The 18,818-nt window shown below is 51.1% G+C and overlaps 1 protein-coding gene and 1 long non-coding RNA gene across 4 annotated transcripts in view; one reads left to right on the top strand and one right to left on the bottom strand.

Moving 5' to 3' along the window:
- CLCN1 (chloride voltage-gated channel 1) overlaps window positions 1-16,179 on the bottom strand; it is a 33,612-nt gene extending 17,433 nt beyond the window's left edge. Inside the window, exons 1-12 of one of the 3 annotated variants that reach the window (XM_045495973.1) lie at window positions 15,934-16,179; window positions 12,531-12,651; window positions 12,031-12,162; window positions 11,328-11,456; window positions 10,941-11,074; window positions 9,731-9,808; window positions 8,557-8,635; window positions 3,102-3,227; window positions 2,730-2,814; window positions 2,420-2,521; window positions 1,847-1,931; window positions 1,239-1,388 (exon numbers count right to left, since the gene is read on the bottom strand). In XM_045495973.1, the coding sequence (XP_045351929.1) occupies window positions 1,239-1,388; window positions 1,847-1,931; window positions 2,420-2,521; window positions 2,730-2,814; window positions 3,102-3,227; window positions 8,557-8,635; window positions 9,731-9,808; window positions 10,941-11,074; window positions 11,328-11,456; window positions 12,031-12,162; window positions 12,531-12,651; window positions 15,934-16,038 (1,326 nt within the window). In that variant the 5' untranslated portion in view covers window positions 16,039-16,179. The other 2 variants (XM_045495972.1, XM_045495971.1) reach the window with 2 other exon arrangements.
- Window positions 16,180-16,207: 28 nt separating this feature from the next.
- On the top strand, window positions 16,208-17,329 carry LOC123607045. Its single transcript, XR_006716622.1, has 2 exons — window positions 16,208-16,281; window positions 17,061-17,329. It is a non-coding gene; the product is annotated as an uncharacterized LOC123607045 (long non-coding RNA).
- Window positions 17,330-18,818: the final 1,489 nt, after the last annotated feature.

Genomic DNA, 18,818 nt, shown 5'->3' with positions numbered 1-18,818 from the left:
TAACAAGACAGCGAGACTACTTTTACGATAAAAATATCAAATCTTGTGAAGGAAGAAATAAAAACAGACCTAATTAATAAAGCAGGTGTGCAAAATATGGAAGCTGTTGACCCACTGAACCCACATGGAGTGGAATGGGAAAGAACATGCACAGATACAGCTTCCAGAAACCCAGAGCAAATCCTGAGAATGTAAGTCACAGACTTGGAACCTGGTGCGTCAAGCACCTGGTATCTTTAATCATGGGATCCTTGGCAAGTACATAAAGGAGCAGCAAAAAACAAAGACATTTTTTCCAACCATAAGCATATATAACTTAGTGACTCATATCCTGCGAAAATATAGATTCACAAAAATTATCATGGATAAGTTAATAGCAAGGTATTCAAAAGCATGAAGGTTCAGTGTGGACAGTCTTTTACTTGAGAACCCTAATATACAGAGGAAATCTTGGAACATACAGGCAACATGCACCGTCAGTAATAAGGCAATCATCAAAAGAGAAAAAAGAAAGGCAAGCAGCAGCCAGAAGAGATGTCACAACTAGGGGTGGAAATAAAAATATCTTTGTATAAGGCGGTGACTGAGAAGTTTAGGAATACATGGTCCTTGATGGGCAGACATGGAAGAGAACGGATGTAAGAGACCAGTTGTGGTTTCCTAACTGAAATTAGGAGAAAAAGGCTTGAGAGTGGTAAAATCCTCACGGCCTCGCTACCTAACTAGGGAACAATACCGTGTATAAAAATTACATATAGCCACTAATAAAATTGATTTAAATATTTTATCTCTTTTGCAATTCTAGAAAAGAGATTACCCACTAGACAGGGGGAAAATGGATATGCAAATCATCCAAAAATGGATAATCAGACGCATGGAGAATGAAGTGTACAATTCTCTAATATGTGGTGGGATTTGGTTAGCTTATCTTAGGTGTTCCCACAGTCATCTATACTGCTCAACCCCGTCTTGTCCTTGTTTACCAGGCTGCTGTGACATCTTAAGCACTTAGCAAGTGGAACTTTTAGCAGGCTTATGGTAATGATGGTAACATCGCTAAGTTGACATGAATAGACACTGGCTCACTCCTATAGATGGGCAACTTACCTGTGCTATGGTTTCCAGCTACTTGTTTTTAGGTCCACATGAAGTTTACCCTTTTCTACCCTACGCAAACCATGGGTTCCAGGTTGAAAACAGACAGAAGCTTAGGGGGTCAGGAGTGCAGGGAGGGGTACCTTCATGATAAAGAAGAGGAGGATGATGATGACGACGTTGACTTGTGGATGGATCCACACAGCCGACTGGCCCAGGCTTGCAGGGTCACCCACATGCTTTACCCATGTGTTGTTGTCAAAGAGGGTACTGATGGCTTCACGAGGCATCAGCTGTGAGAGAAAGAAGCAAAAGGGGGCAGGTCTCCAAGGATGTTTGGTGCTAGCACTTTGTACAGAACTGATTCTCCTGGGGTTTCCCGGGTAGCTCAGTCGGTTAAGCATCCGACTTCAGCTCAGGTTATGATCTCATGGTTCATGAGTTCGAGCCCTGCATCGGGCTTTCTGCTGTCAGTGTGGAGCCTGCTTGGGATTCTATCTCTCCTTCTCTCTGCCCCTCCCTCTCTCTCTCCCAAAAAACAAACAAACAAACAAACAAACATACAAGTGGATTCTCTCGTCTCATTTTTTCAAGGGTCTCTCTTGTCTGTTCTTGGGGAGAGATTCTACACTTGGGTAAAAGTACCTGTGCTCAGAAGCTGGAGGGATGTCTGTGCTGTGGCCCTGCCCTGGCTTAGTCCCAGCTCAGTGACCTGACGCCCACCTCCCTCCCCAGACTCTTTGGAGCTGACCTCTCCAGCCATGAATTGACCCATTCCTGGTGGAAAAGTGAATGAAGCGATGACAAAGGTGACGATTCCGGGATACAGCAGGCGACTGAAAAAGACACAGATTTAAGCCCCCCCAACTTAGCCACAGTGGATGTCACACTGAGCTGGCTAGCTGGGTTCTAGTAGCCCACTGCAGACTTAGCTCTTTATTTTTATTTTATTTTTTTTAGGAGAGAGAGAAAGTGAGTGAGGGAGAGGAGTGGGGCGGGGGGAGGGAGAGAGAGAGAGAGGAGAGAGAGCCCACGAACTGTGAGATCATGACCTGAGCTGAAACCAAGAGTCAGATGCTCAGTCCACTGAGCCACCCAGGCATCCCATCCTCAGCTCTTTAAACACAGAATGTTCTTGCCACCAAAAAGCAATCTTTAACGGGCAAACCACACCGTGTTCTCTCTCTATGTGGAATATCAGGGCTTCTATATTTTATCGCAAGTCATGTATTGGCATTTACAGCCTTTGAGAAAGATTAAAAGGGAGGGGCTCGTGGAGAAAGCAGAAAGTAAATGGGTAGGACACAGAAGGGCAGTGACTCACTGCTTCGCCAGAAACCGGCTGAGGGCCTTGTGCCTTCGGACACCAAGCATGACTTGGCGGTGCAGATACACAAATACAGCTCCCAGGAACCCACAGCAAATCCTGAGGGCGCAAGTCGTACAGCAATGGAACCCTCATCCCAGACCTGGCTGTGGCAGGGAAACAAATACCAGGCGCCCACCCCCCCCCCCAGCAACTCACACTCACCCACGCCTGCCCCCAGGCTTTCAGGCTTGGGCCCCTCCCAGCCCAAAGCGCACCCTGCCCTGCCCCCACCCCCAGCTAACCACTCCCAGGGCACTCCACTGACCCGATGATGGCAAAGGCTGGGAGTTCCTGCAGGTCAAAGGGGAAATCCATTCGGAAATTGGTTCTGAAGAGGGCAGTGATGGTGACTACGGGATGGAAAGGCATGGTGGGAGCGCCACAGAGACCCGAGGGGAAGCCAGAGTCATCAGCCGAGGGTCAATTCCTTCCTTCCTCGGAGGCCAATGTCAGCTCTTCCACTGAATTTCCAGTTTTTATGGCCGAACACTGCCCTTCTACTCCGTGATCCAGGACCTATATCTTTGCTCTATATCCTTGGGCCCACTTCCGAAATAATGCCATCCATTCCTTTTCTAAACCGCCCTAAGGAGCTTCCCGACACACCCCATTACCAGCCTCCCTCTTTCCCTGTTACCAGCATCCTTGTTCCACACGGCCAGCACGCGGAAAACAAAGGCACTGAACGTGGCCGCAAAGAATCCTCGCCAGTAGTTCCGCACGGCAAAGTAGGTAGAGGTGACCTCGATGCTGAACAGCACTCCTGCAGGGGTGTGGGGGTGGTCAGGGCCAGACAGAGTAAGAGGCTCTCCCCCAGCCCCCACCCTGTGGCCCCGAGGTGCTTTTGCTGAAACCTGAATCATGAGGGGAAGCAGCAGTGGGAAGTAATGGTCTCCTGGAACCTCACGCTCTAAAACATACACCTGTTCACGCTAGCGGTTGTTTACAGGCCTGGGATGTGGTCCAGTAAGATACAGAGAGGAGCTCGGGGTGGGGGATGGGGAGTGTGGTCCTCAACCCACAGACCGAGGGGGTCAGGTGGTCCCACCCTCTCTCTCCCTTAGAAAGTAGGGTTGGGTGGGATTCACGATTGTCAGATAGCCACAGGGACTTAAGGGTTGTTGCAAAGTTTCTGCAAGGAAGTTATGGGAGAAAACATTTCCAGAGCAGGTGCGAGGCAGAGCTGCGAGGCAGAGCTCAGGACCCACGGGAACTCTCCTTCACATTCCCTCCAATCTCTACTCCCTCCTCCCAGGTACCACATACCTTGAGGCAACTTTATAAGGAACAAATAAGAAAAATGAACATGAGAAGCCTTCATGAGAGCTGACAATAATCAATATTCCAAGAAAAGAAGAGGATTCATCAAAGTGTTTAAAAATTAATATTAGGGGCGCCTGGGCGGCTCAGTCGGCTGAGTGTCTGACTCTTGATTTTGGCTCAGACCATGATCCCGGGTCATGGGATTGAGCCCTGTGCATGCACGTTGAGTGCAGAGCCAGCTTAATATTCTCTCTCTCTCTCTCTCTCTCTCTCTCTCTCTCTATCCCTCTCCCCCTCTCCCCTGTGCGTGCTCTCTCTCAAATTAAAAAAAAAAGTTAACATTAAAAACCTGACATAAAATAACAAAAACAAGGGGAAAAACCAAGAGGCTAGGAGTTAAAAACAATTTTGTTTCAGAAAGGTGAGTGGAGCAGAAGGAAAGCTAATTAAAAGGCCTAAATAGCACTGTTTCTGAGCAGATGCTGGAGCGGAAAATGAGGAGGTCGATACACAGACCGATAGCAAGCAGAGGGAGGGACAAAGTGAGGAACGCTAATGAGGGCCTAAAAGCGAGATTCAAGAGACAGCAAGGAAAATAACCTTTGAACGTATTAAGAATACAGGAGTGGACTTTGATTAGATGCAGGATAAAAATCGATGGCAAGAAGAAGTAGCTAGCTAAGCCTCATCTTTATGGAAAATGAGGAAGAGAAACCAGAAAAATGCAGCATGTAACTAGATGAGTGGAGGAGAGGCCTGGGCCCAAGAGCAACCAGGAACCAGATAAGGTGCATCTCCTCCTTTCCCCCCACGGTGAACGGTTGCTGGCCTGAGACCCCTCAGGTAGCAGCTTCCGTCCGAGCCAATGTTTTTCTCCCTGTTGTACATGCAAAGTCACAACTCTGGACTCCTCCGGGACCGCCCCGCTCTGTTTCACAGGTGACAGTCAATAGTTGAGTAAGTTACTTGCACCAAGAGGATGGTGGCCTGCCGGTTACTCCCTCACAGAGTAGCTGCAGCATTTTGGCCGAGGGTCCCTAGGGGTCAGCTCAAAAGTCACCTTCTCTGGGAAGGCACTCCCGGTGCCCCTCGTCAGGTGGAAACAGCTGTCTCAGAATTTTGGACTGTTTGAGCACTTGTTATGTGTTTCCATCTCTGAGTTCCCCCTAGGATCAAAAGTTCCTTGGAAACCACCACCTAATACAATGCCTGACACATCGTCGGGGCTTTTTGTCTGTTCTATGGGTGAATGGGACAGGAAGGGGAGGAGAGAGAACAAGAGAGAACAGAACGGGTGAAATTTCAGAGAGCGGAGTGAGGGAAGGGGGAATTTGGGGCAGCTGGAGCTGCCAGCCACCCTTTCTGCCCCTGCTCCTCAAATCACGGCCGGTAAGCCTGCTGTCTCCTCGGGCTGAAAGGAGGATTTGACACAGTGTGGGGAGCAGGTGGAGGAAGTCTCTCTCCTTTTCTTTACCAGTAATAAAACAAAGTCAGCTTTGATTTGTTGGGGTGTAAGCTATCCAACTTATGAATATTTTACGACCATATTTTGAAACCCTGGGCTAGATTTTCTTTCCTATGATGTGGTTCTGGGATGCTTTCCCCAGCAGTCTGTCACTCTATACTCAGGAATGAGAACTGATTTTACTATTAGTCTGAGCCAAGCAGAAAATGTGCCGCTAAGAGCAAACAAAGCATTAAAAACACAAACAGCTTCTGGAAACTCTCTGGTTTCTGTTCCATGGTACAGCTCTCTTCTGCTGCCCTGGATGTTCCCTGTTCTCCCCCTCTGGCTCCTTTGCCCCTGCCCAAGCCAGGGCCTTGACCTTGGTCTCCTGCTCTTGCTACTCACAGACACACTTTCTCGATTTCATGGCTTCAAATGCCACCGACAGGCTACTTGTTAGCAAAGCCACGTGTTCAGCTCAGTTCCTGGACTTCAGACTCAACAATCCAGCTGCCTGGTCGGTATCACTCGGCTATGCCACTGGATCTTCAAACTCAATAGATTTAAAGTAAAATGGATCAACTCCTCCAGACCTGTTTCATGTCCCATATTCCTTGTCTTGCTGACCAGCACCGCTGTCCACCCAATTTTCCTTGGAATAAACTTTGGGAGTTGGCCCAGATTCCTCTGTCTCATCCTTTATAGCCTCACATAAAATCAACCTCCAGGTCACGTCAGTTTTACTTTCTATCATCCGTATGTATCATCCTCTTCTCTCTTCTGCCTCTGTTCAGTTCAGTCTCTCCTCATCTGGCATCAGGGCTTTGACAATAGCCTTCTTCTTAATCTTAGACTTAATCCTGTTAATCCACAGGCTGGTCCAACTCTGCACGCATCTGCTGGAGGGACTGGATGGATGTGCCGGGCCTGTCGTGTGTCACTCCCTTCCTTGTACAGAATTCTTCCATGGCTCCCCTTCCCCCGTGACAGCATTTCCAAAAGCCCGATCTGTGAGGTCCTTTGAGTCTTATGAGAAGTTCCTTGCAGAAGGGATTCTGTGGGAAATGCTGTACTGGAGCCACATTTTGCATATTCACAAAGCATGCCAGCATATCCAACATTCCGATAACTCTTCCAGTTTAAAGAACTAGCTGTTTAACACAGTGTTTTTCCAACTTATTTGACCTTGGAACACTTTTCACATGTTGCCTCTATTAATGCCATGGAGAACCATGTTCTGTAAAACACATTTGGACAAATTGTGGCCTAGAGAATAGAATCTACATTCTTGTGCATGGCCTGTGAGGACCTTCACGATTCATGATTTCCTTCCTTCATGGTTTCCCTGTGCAGACTCACTTCCTGTTCCTGTTTCTCTTAACAATGCTCTCATCTACTGTGATTACAGCCCCCAGATCTTGACTTTGCAATGCTGTCTCTTCTGTCCAAGGTATCCTGTCCTCATTGTCTTCCTTGCACTTTGCCCAAACTGTCATCGAGACACTTCTTTGGGTGGGCTATGATGATGGGTTTATCTGCCCATCCACCCCGTCAGCTGTGAGCCCCTGGGAGTATGGGATCCAGCACACCCAGAGGGCACACAGCACGGAGGGCACACGGTAGAAGCAAAAAGATGTTTGTCGTTTTAGCAAGTTGTTGAAGCAGATTTCTTTCATCAGTGTAAGGAATTAAGAGTTGGCTATATAATGAATAAATTATCGTTTTACTAATGTTTTCTTTCAGAATTACTCTATGTTCTTAAAAAAAGAAAAATAATCAAATAAGCCTACCTTCCAGGGTATTTACTTTTTAATTTTTAAAAAATTTGAGAAAGAGTGTGTGCATGCGTGCGCAAGTGGGGGAGGGGCAGAGAGAGGGAGAGAGGATCTCACTCAGGTTCCATGCTCAGCACAGAACCCAATGCTGGGCTTGATTCCAAGACCCTGGGATCATGACCTCAGCTGAAATCAAGAGTCGGATGCTCAACTGACTGAGCCACCCAGGCGCCCCCTGAAAATGGCATCTTAATTTTTCAGGACTGAACCTTTTCTCGGGTCAAGAGCCATGTTTTACCTGTCGCTCCCTTACCACCTTCCCTATATTCTACACTGGACCAAGAGAAACCTTCCTCGTTCATCCTAGACATTCCAGTTTTATGCAAAAAATACACATTCTCTTCATTTTAAAATAATCTGGCTGATTAAAAAAAAAAAATTTAAAAAGCCCACCTGTCTGAAAATGCTTTTTAGACCTTCTGGATTTGTAAGGCAAAAAGAGAAAGTAAAGGTGAAAGTGGGTGCAAATGTTAAGTGTGAATGTCTAACGTGTACACAAATTCAAACGCACTGAAGTGTGTACAGAAATTCAAATACACCCCTCACTCGTGGAGACTGGTGACTTTAATGACAAGAGCCGACACCAGAAGTACAGACAGGATGCTAGCTGATCTTACGCTGGGCACAGCATCAGGACAAACGGGTATGACACACTTTCTGCTCCCTCTGAACGCTTCCTCGTAAGTCATTCCTGAGCTGAGACGTGGGAGTTACCTGCGCACTCCTCTATGAAGGGACTGATTACATTTTCATAATTGAAAAGCTACCTCTAACGTTTAAGGAGCATATGCTTTTCCGGCAATTTTGTTTCCCCAGTGTCAACTCGGTGCCCTTTCTATCACCAATGAATCCAATGAATGAATGATCCATGTAGTCCCTCCTGCGTTAATCTTGTTACAACGGACTCACCACGAAGTAAACACGGCTGCTTTCTCTGTCCGTGCCCACTTGTTAGTGACCCAGGACAAAGAAAACAGTCTGAAAAGCTGCCCTTTGCCTTTCATGTGCGGGGAGAACTAATCTCAGGTTTATGTTGCTGTCAGGGAGCAAAGGTGCTTTAATTCCTGTCCGCAGCCCTCATTAAAGCTGACCATTAGTCTGAATAACCGCACCTAGACCCCCGTGTCCTTGATAACACACACAATGGAAGCTCTCCCATGGAGAACACACTACATAAGGTCCCCTGTTAGAGGACGTAATAAGTGGAGGGCAAAGGTGTTCAACAATTTCGACAGGCTTTATTGATTACAAGTAGGGGGACTGGAGGGACTGCCTTGGTTTTCATTCCCTGCTCTACCTCTTGCTAATGGGCTGGCCTTGCTCAAGTCACTTACCCTCTCTGTGATCAGTTTTCTCCTCCCTCTCCTCTGTGCTGTCGGTCTCATACAGTTTTTAGCAGGAGTAAGGTGCTTAGAACATCACCTACACATGGTAAATGCTCACTAAAAGTTTGCTGTTCTTGTCATACTTTTGTTTTAACTGGCAGTATCACACTTGGGGAGCAGGGCCAGGCAGTGGACTGATGTAGGAGGGGGTAAATCACTTGCCTCCGAGTGGTGTCCCAAAACAACAGCCAACTCCCACAGCACAGCCCACAGTCAGCATGTCAGTGTAATAGTATGGCTGCTACTAGGGGAGAGAGAGAGACAGACAGAGAGATGGGGGGTGGGGCAGGGAAGGGGAGCAGAGAGGAACGGAGAACAGGCAAGGGTGGGGAATAAGGCAGAAAGAGAGGCTTAAGTCACAGAGACTCACAGTGGTCCCATCTCCCCCAGTGATTCCCAGGTCAAGAGATACTCAGTTAGTTTGGCAAACAGGAAGTGACCTCATAGGGCAAGCCAAACTTAGAAATAAAAGGTAAATATATGCAAGGCAGGTAAGCCAATAAATGATCATCAGAGAGGGGCTGGAGATGCGGACAACCCGGGCAAGAAGTGTCGATAGGAAGAGAAACAGAGAGGACTTCAGACAAACGGTACCAATAAAAGCCTGCATAAAACAGCCGCCAGCCGCGAAAGAACACATAGCCCTTTGGCGGAAAAGCGTGGGTGCCTGGAACACAGGGGCTGCGATCCGGGGTCACTCCTTGAATGCCCACCCACCAGTCCCTTCAGCGAGCACCCTCTCCACCCCAAAGCTTAGGCAGCCACTCAAACCCCCTTCCAGGTCGTGCTCCGGGGTAGGGAGGAAGTGGGACTTGCCTCCGATAGGGGCTGCAAAGCAGCATCCCACGCCCACCGCACAGGCCGGCACCAGGAGATCAAGCCGCCCAGACACGGTCTGCAACAGAGAAGCACGCAGGACGAGGAGGGTGGAGGGCTAGGGCCGGCAGCAGTGCTTGCGAGAGATGGGGTGGGGAGGACCAGGAAAACAGAGGGACAAGGTGGGTACAGGAGGCAAGGGCGGAGCTTGGATGGGGCGCGGGGGTGGGGGGGGTGGGGGCATGGGGGGGGCACTGACGAGGGGCAGCATGGGAGCTGGTGGGCCTGCAGGCCTGGAGGAGCCGGGGAGCAGATGGAGAAGGGCGGCCGGGAAAAGGCTGGGGTACGTGGCTGGGGGGAGGGGGGAGGGGGGGGCTGGGGCACGGTGTGTGTGTAGAATAAAGGAGCGTGGGTTAGCGCGACGCCCCCTTTCAGCATCATGGCCAGCCCAGAGCAAAGGCAGCCCTCCCGACGCCCTAAGCACACACAGCCCGTCCCTCGTTTTCTTTCTCAACCTTACCTCATATACCCCGCAGAACATTGACATGAACTTGCTGAGGACAGCAGCACAGATGCTGGCTATGTGCACAAATGGGCCCTGGGAGAGAGAGGGAGGTGAGGGGTCAGCAGCAGGGGTCCAGACGGGAGGCTGTGCGACCTTCACTGGACAAGCTTTATGGCTCCAGGCACTGAGCTAGGTGCCAGAAATGCGGCAGTGAGCACGACAGAGGATCTGCCCTCCTGAACTTCATTCCAGAGGGGAAGGGGGTGGGGGGTGGGGGTGGGGAGATGGACCAGCATTTCAGGGAGGCTACAGGTGGGGAAAATGAGAAAGGGTGAGGGGATAGAGAGAGGCAGACAGACTAGGGTGTGATGTGGGTTTAGAGAAGGCACTCGGGGACGGCCACAATTGAGTAGTGTCTCCACTGAAATGAGGCAGTGAGCCACGTGGGTGTCAGGAGGAAGAACGCTCCACGCTGGGTCCTGGGACGGGAACAGCTTGTGTGATTGAGGGACAGGAAGACCCTGTCACCCAAACGCAGTGAACAAGGGCGGCTTGGGAGAGCAGAAGACCAGACAGAAAGAAGCCAGATCAGCACAGGTCTCCTAGGCCCCAGAGAGACGTTTGTACTTGATTTTTAGAAGACTGGAAAGCCATTAGAAGTTCTTAAGCAGAGGTTCTGCCAGTACTGATTCCATTTTGAAAAGACTCTGGCTGCTGTGTGGATTCCCGATTGTGGCCGGGCAAGAATGCACGTGAGTATAACCTTGAAAAAAACACAGCCTCTCTCTGGGGTTCAGCTTCCATAATATTAAAACAAGGAAACTGGTCTGAAGTGCCTCCAAGGCAGTGGTCCTCCACCGGGCGAGATCCCTTTCCCCACCCCCCAGGGAAATCTGGAGGCATTCTGATTCTCGAAACGAGGGGGCGCTACTAACATCTAGGAGGTAGAGGCCAGGGATCTGCTAAACCTTCCACAATGCACAGGGCAGTCCCCCAGAACCAAGAATTACCCGACCCAAAATGTCAACAGGGCCCAGTCTGGGAGACTGCTCTAAGGCCCTACTGGCTCAGACTTCTGTTATTCTGCTCCAGGACTAGGACCTTCCCTAGTATTTCCCCTGCCTAACGTACCCTGGCGCTGGCTCTCCCAGTGCCCCTGGTCTCAGCCTCCCAGAGCTCCCTCCGGGCTCAGTGCTGCCCTCTGCCGGAGCACCAGTGGACTTACCTCCTTCCCCACAGGAATGCCACTGCCCAGCCCTGCAGTCAGGGCCACAACCTTGGCCACAAAGGCCTTGAGGGTGAGATATTCCTTCAGGATGACCCCACGGAGTATTGTCTTCATCTCAGGGATCCCGGAGCCTAAAAGGTTCAAAGAGTGATTATGTGCCGCTTCCAGCTAGAGGTTAAAAGGGAGACAAACATCCAGACAGGCGGACGTGGTGATGGGCGTGGGTAGGGAGACGATGGCAAGTCAGGGGAAAGGGCCGTCAGTCGGGTTGAGGGGCTGAGGGAGGGAGGAAGGGCACTGGAAGGGTCTACAGGCTAAAGAGATAACACTGATGACACGACAGGGGTAGGGTGGTGAGCGGATGGGGGGGTGGGAGGTTCTCACCAACAGCCTGGGGAGAGATGAGGTGGCAAAAGAGGGCGCTGAAGAGGATGAGAGTTAGCGGGAAGGTGACCCAGACCAGGTACTGCAGAGGCAGGCTGGGCTGCATCTGGTAATAGGTCCACTTGTAGGCTGCAGAGACACGTGCCTGAGCTCAGTCCCAGCGTGGCGGGATGTCACCGCACCCCCATGGCGCAGCACATCACAGTGTGCAAGGAGCGTCCTCACGGCCTGGCCATCCCGTCTGACCTCACCACACGGTATTGTTCTCACTGGACACAAGGGAGCCCGAGTTGTGGGAGGTGCCGTGACCTGTCCAAGTTCCCACCACTTGTAGGAGGTAGAGTCTGTGAACCCCACTTCTGAGTGCTGGGACTGCAGGCTGCCCCAGTTTGCCCAGAACCTGGGGTGGGGGGAGGGTGCCTGGGACTCAGGGTGGTCAGTGCCCAAACCAGAAAAGCCCTGGGGAAATGGGGATGAGCTGGTCATCCTATTAGAGGGGCACTCACAGGTTGTATGGCAGCAGCTGAAGGGGCAGAAGTGGATCTGGGTCCGGGTCTGGTCTTCTCCTGGGCCAGACCTCCTCTGTGCAGCGCCCCCCCCCCCTCCCCCAAACACGCCCAGCTTATCCCAGGCAGGAACTCTAGAAACTCTAGGAACCACTGTGCGAAGAGAGGCTGAGGGTAAAGGACCAGGTTAAACCTACCCTGAAGGCTTTTGGCACTGACATAATCCATGCTCCAGCTAACCAGAGCCATAAGCAGTCCCAGAAGCACCAGAAAGATCCAGTCTTCTCCTAATTTCCTTCTTACCACGTGTCCCAGGCGGCGCATACAGTCTGGGAAGAGGGAAAGACAAAAAGAGCGGCTAACCGGTCACTGCTCTGGGCTGTGACTGAGGACAGGAGCGGAGGAGCTGGGCCCCTGGGGTCTTGTCTATCTCTGCACCTCATTCACTGGGTTTGCCCATGGGATACATGAGTTCTTTCTAACTCTCCTTTCCTGGGGGTGGCTGGGAGGGAGAGGAGGGAGCCAGGCAGGGTGAGAGGAGGCAGAGAGAGATGCCTTTCCCTACTGCTTGGAGTGGGGCTTGGGTGTGGGTGAGGGGAGGGCGGAGAGTGAGCTACAGGCGGTGGGGATGTCCCAGTTCTCCTAATCACTGCACCTCCTTCCATTCCAGATCCCTTTATTCCTCAGTCCCCATCACCTTGACATTTAGAAGAGTGATCCTCATCCTTGCTGTCCAGGCTGTCACTGGAGCCCGTCTTCAGGGGCATCCCCATGCCCTGCTCCTTGTGCGGGGGCTGCTGTTTGTGATGGCCATAAATCTGGACACAGGGGGAATGGAAAACGTCTGTTTTGTTGGAGTCCGAAGGAATAGACGGAGGGAAGCACCCAGACCCACAGAGGAAACAAACAGCTTTTTAAATTCCTGGGCGTTGAGAGCCTCATGTAGGGTCACTTTGTGGTGGTCCCTGCCCTCAATGCTCCATCTACACACTCCCACTCTGGACGCCTTTACCCCTGTACCCATCCTCACCCCACCTCTGTCCTCATCTTGATGGATGGCAAGGAGGCCAGCTTCTATTCTAAAGTGGAGACACAGGAACTCTGCTAAGATGGGGCATCCGTGTCAATCAGGTGTTTTATGTGTGACCCAGCTTACTGTGTGTCAGCCTCTCCCTACTATCCCAGACCCCCCTTCTCTGCCTGGCCTCCCTCCTAGGAATCCTGACGTGGACCAGCAAGGACAGACTAGCAGGGGACTCTTGGTTTCTCTTTGCCTTGGTGTGTCTGGCCTCTCTTGAGGCCCCTCAGATGCTCTCTCAAGTTCAGAGGAAGCCCACCCGCCTCACCTCCCTGTGCTCATGTGCACAATCAGGAAGCAGTCCTGGTAAGGGACTTCCCATGGCAGGATTACTAGACGCTCACACTACGGGGAAAGGACAGAGCGGCGCCCCTCAGATCTGGGAGCCCTCTGCTCTCATCCCCATGGAGAACACGTGTGTTTGGGGCCGGGGGAGCAAGGGCTCTCACTGCTTTTGGTCTGTCCTCCCCCCCTTCACTAGCTCCGTCCTCTGGGGCCAGGGTCAGGCCAGGTCGTGTTGCCGGTTCTGGGAGAGCCTGGGTGGGAGAGATCTGATTTCACAATATAAGCAGCAGAGTTTACGCCCCAGTTCTGGACAGGAGCACACTCTTTGCCCAGCTCATGGCTGTTCTGTCTTCTGGGATGAGGTGGGTGACTGAGCGAGACAGTGTGTCCCTCCCTGCGCTACCTGGCCCCAGAGAGCAGACACTCCCCCTGTGGCTCAGTGCATGTTCCTCCACCTGCTGTTTCAGCTCTCTGGGGCCCCAGGCTGGTGGAGGCAAGGAAGGGGTGTGGAGGTGAGGAATGGGGTGCTGCAGACCAAACCCTGGCTGGGAAACACCTGAGAGAGCCAAATCTGTGCCGGGTGGTTCAGGGCGAGGCACCGCATCAGAGCAGAGCTGGGGGAAGGGAGGGACAGCTCAAGTGTGAGGGGGGTGCTGGGATTCACGGGTGTGTAGGGGTGAGGCTGGGAATGGGAAGGAGAGGTGAAGCAGTGTAGACACAATATCGGTGATTGTTGAAAGCTGGGTAAGGGGCATTTGGGGGTTCATTACATGGGTCTATTTTTTAAGTTTGGAATTTTCCATAATAAAAATGAAACAAAGAAAAACTTAAGTCCAAACCTCTCTTCTTTACTTTCAGGCCAGCTCTACTTCTGAAATTAATTTACCATTCTTCTCCATCACGAAGCTTCCTGCTACTTTGTCGCCGCGCCTTGACGGCATTTCACTCGCCCCACCGGCATTTCACTCGCCCCACCGAGGCATGTGGTGACCGGTGAGAGGAGCAGGGCCCTGAGGAGGGGACTTTCTGTCCAATCCCGTCTGGTGTTGCAAGGCCAGGCCAGACCCGGCCCACCTTCTCCGGGAAGCCCCTCTCCCTGCACTCACCATTCCCATCTCTCCTGACTTTGTGTCCCCACCCCCACTGATTCCCCAGGGGTGCCCTTAGTAACCATCTCCATCTCCGGGATGATGCGGACTGCTGCGTGGATCCTCTCGTCCCCCAGTGCTGACAGCAGCTGCACAGCCACCCCTTGGTTCCCTGCCCTGTCTGCATCCCCTCATCACCCACCCCTCCCCGCCATCTTTAGCTAAAACACGTGCACACACATTTCCTCACGGATCACCTGCTTGTTTATCTGCGGCAACCTCGCAGGCTTTCCTTCATAGTTGTGCCGTCAGTCCCCTTTTCCGTGCTAGATGTCCACAGCCCACCCATCCGGATGCCCGCAGTGAGCTCACTAGGAACGCACACCTCTACCTCCCCGGGGCAGGGCGCCTACAACCTGATGGACTCCTACCTGATCGACCTTCCCACCCGAAAGTTAGGCTGCGGTTCTTCTGCTCATTTTGACCCTGGTGTACCTTTGATCACTGATCTGCAATCCAGTTCGTTTTCTCCACTTACCCCAGCACCTTTCTTCTGCCTTGTGCAGAAGCGTTTATTTGTGTGCGCACTGCAGAGGGTCAGCAGGGAGAGAGCTGGTGGTGTCTGCGTGGGGGTGAGGGAGTAAGAGGCAGCTTCACACAGAGGTGTGGGCTCTCACGCCAACCACTCTGGGCAGGTTATGTAAGCACGGGCTAGTCAAGCCTGTGTGGCTATGCCTTTACCCCCTAGGATTCGGGTGTCCTGTTAGTCAGGGTTATATAAAAAAAGGGGATGGGATCTCTACAGACGCACACTTAGCTGAGCTCAGCCCTTTGAAGGATTTTCGTATTTTGAACACATCACCATGGACTTTTTAAAGTTAACACAACACTTCTCCTGCTTTCACCTGATTCCTCATTCACCCACCCCCAGCCGTCACACAACTGTCCCCCGGATTCCACCACCCCCTCCCCCTTGGACTTTACCTGTGTGGGGCGGGTGTTGGGACGGGGGCCTGCGTCCCTCCGGAGCCTGTGCTGAAGGGCCCCATTTTCGGAGGGTAGTCCGTAGCTGGTGCAGTGCTCAAAAGGCATATACTGGTACTGGGGGGCACTACCCCACCAGCTTTGCTCCCCCCCACGCCGCTGGGACTCTGACCGCTCCATGTTCCTTCCCTGGGCCAGGCCTTGGCCTGCTCGCCCCGGGGCCTCCCCCAGTACAGCTCCTTAAGCCCGTCCTCTTGCCTGTCCCCAAGGCGTCTGGGGCAGCATGCCCACCCCCAGCTATTTATAGCCATCTCTCCGTCACATGACCCCCCCCATTGCCACATCTGATCTGCTTGGGGTCGAAGCAGGTGTGAGAGGGGTGCGGGGGAGGGGTTGGGACAAGAACCTGAGGGACAGCCCGCAGGGAATTCCCTCAGTGGGGGCCAGCAGCCCTGTCCCCTCCATAGTCACAAGGAGGCTTCCAGCCCCAAGCCACTGGGCCCCCTATAAACATCGCCCAGACCAGCATGGAGAGGGGCTCTGCCCACTCAGACCTGTGTGTTCCCGGGGGCACCGGATCTGCACCCTTAGGGTGTCCTGCCCTCACTTCCCCGAGGAAAGGTGAGGGGTGGGTGCTGGACGGAGGGATCCGGAGGATAACTCACCTGAGAGAGTAACTGGTGCCTCTCTGCCATCTTTCCCTGTCCAGTTGCTCCCAGCTCAGTATCTTCCCAAGATTGAGTCTTCATCTGTGGGGCCAACTCTCCCATCCCGGCCAGTTTTCAGGTTGCCCCTCCAGCTTTGCTATTTCTATCTGCCAGAGGCTGCTAATAATGCTTTGGCGTCATCCCCTTGACGCCACTCTTATTACCCACTGGGTGTGGGAAGCAGGGGTAACAGCCTTGGGTTCTGGCCTTTCTCCCACTTCCCAGACAGATATGTCAGTCACACCAGAAGCCTGGACTCTCGGGGAGGGACGGAGCCTCCATGTAGACTATGGAGTACCTGCCTAGGTCTGTCAGGGCAGGTTAGATAACACGGGAGAAGGAGAAGTGGGTCAGGGGCATGGGGTGGGTGGGGGGGTGGGGGAAGGGAGTGTCTCTCATCATGAGCCCAACAAAGAAAAAGGATGACGGGGAAGTTCTCTGCTACTCCTCCTTTTTCGGGTCAATAAATAAGTTTTGGCCAAGGCCCAACTACCCTATCTGGTGTCTTTTTTTCTTTTTTTTTTTAAGCCAAGTTTCCTAGGACATTCCTTCCCCTGTGAACTCCTCACTATAGAAGAAAAGTTACAAACATGAGCCAACGCATAGTTTAGAATTTGTCACCAAGTGGGGTCCGCCCCAGGGTATTCCAAGTTCAGGGACTGCAGGGTACTGACACCAATCACTTGCTCTGCAATTAAACCTTGACCTCGGCTAAATGGCACTGTCCAAAGCAGGGGAGGTGGATACCATTAAAAGCACGTTTTCTAACACCAACCCTATGAGCTCGAAGGCTTATAATCCACCGCCGATGATTACAAATGTGTGCTGGTGTGAGGGCCTGAAGGCTGACAGATGCCTTCTCTGCAGGCAGAACGTAAGGAAAGAGATCTAATGACTTGGTGTAAGATGAAAGAATAGAGTGCCAAAGTCAAAGTAGGTTCTTTGGGGGAGGGGGGAACTTTAGAAACAGAAAACGTTGTCACGTTTGAGAAGGGCTCTCCTGAATGTAGCCAGTTTCTATAGACACTCAATAATCCTGAGAAACAAGTATCTAACACAATTACTGTTTCTTCATGCTTCCTTAGAAAATCAGGACCTGGTTATAGATTCCAGGATTGAAGGCAGAGAGATCAATGGGACTGGGAAAATCCACACTCCACCAAGCCAAGTAGAAACACCAGCTTGTGAAGCAGAAAAACCAGATTTTGAAACTGGGAGAGTCAAGGCAACCTACTGCTGCTAACGCTGAGGGCAGGGATTTGTGAGTAACTTGAGTCTGACATCGGAAATTGTTAATATCTCATGGGTTATCATCTTTAAGAGAACAAGAAAATAAAATGTCAGGGTGCCTGGATGGCTTGGTTGGGGGAGTGTGCACCTCTTGATTTGGGGTTGTAAGTTCAAGCCCCATGCTGACTGTAGAGAGTACTTAACTAAAGTCTTTAAAACGGAGAAAAGAACATGTAAACTATGACCACCCCCTACCCATAGGTACAATGCTTGGGTTCTTATTTGGAAGATGGGTTTCTGGGGAGTTCTGTGAAAAGCTCCACAATCTGGAAACAAATTTATAAGTATGCACGCATTCTAGAAGGTATGTATACTGTGTAAGGAATGAATTATTCTGAGGTTTTGAATATATTTTTTTAAGCTTATTTTTTTGTTTTTGAGAAAGAGACAGTGAGTGGAGGAGGGGCAGAGAGACGGACAGAGAGAATCCCACACAGGCTCTGCACCATCAGCGTAGAGCCTGATGCAGGGCTCAAACCCACGAACCGGGATATCATGACCCGAGCTGAAGTCAGATGCTTAACCAACTGAGCCACCCAGGTGCCCCTTGAAGAGATTTTCTTGGGGTCTACAATATTAAAAAGTAAAACCTATAGGCTTATGGAATTGCTATTTGAAGGGAGGTTGCCAAAAATGACCATATGGGACACATGTGCAGGGGAAAGTGTGTGTTGGAGTACAGGTGGGTGTGAACGAGCCACTGCCCGCCCCCTCGCCCAACAGCTTCCCATCAACTGAAGCATGAACTTTCTCTCTGGGTTACACCCTTGTTTTCAGACCTCTTCAAATCCAGCCCCCCAGCCCACTGGACAATGAACCATTACATTGTCTTTAACAGCCTCCAGATATCACTTTCCCTCTGCACATCTAGTCTAGCATCAAACCCATGACCACATGCTTTTGTTTCACCTAGGCAACTGTTAACTCTGCGTCCCCCATCCCCCAAACCGCACACACCTTCTAATTGTACTCCCTGGTAGTAGTACCTTCTCTACTCCCCACAGGACCCCGCCCCCCCAGATCTTTACAAATACTTGGTCCCTTCCAAGGCCTGCATGAGGCCTTCCTGATAGCACTGGAGAGGTCTCTTTCCCTTCTGGTTTCTCAAACATGATACACTTGTTCTCTATTCTCTACCTAAATAGTGCAAAGATGGGATAGTCTCTGGTCTCAGGCTTATTTTCCCAGCCCAGTGGGAAAAATCTATAACCCAAAAAAGTGAAGAGGAAAAAAAAAATCTCATGCTAGGAAGTCACAGAAGTCATACTGTTAGTTAAGAGCATACATTAAAGCTAACATTTTGTTTCACATCCTGACCTCAGTTTCTTTAGAAAGGCAGTAACTTAGAGGGTTATGGTAATAAGAGAATGCATGCAAAAAAACTTCTAGTGTTTGCCCTCATAGCAAGCACTGAATATGAATGCATATTATTGAACTGAAGCTCATTCTGCCAGAGTTCACAATTCTCAAGCATTTGTAATGCATTAATACTGTGTCACCACACATCATACTTAATCCTCATGGGGACCTTTTAAGGGAGAACACTTTTCATT

This window comes from Leopardus geoffroyi, chromosome A2, assembly GCF_018350155.1.
Source record: "Leopardus geoffroyi isolate Oge1 chromosome A2, O.geoffroyi_Oge1_pat1.0, whole genome shotgun sequence".
In the NCBI taxonomy this organism is placed as follows: Eukaryota; Metazoa; Chordata; class Mammalia; order Carnivora; family Felidae; genus Leopardus; species Leopardus geoffroyi.
The sequence above is the reverse complement of the archived record's forward strand: the minus strand, read 5'-3'. Positions and strand labels throughout refer to the sequence as shown.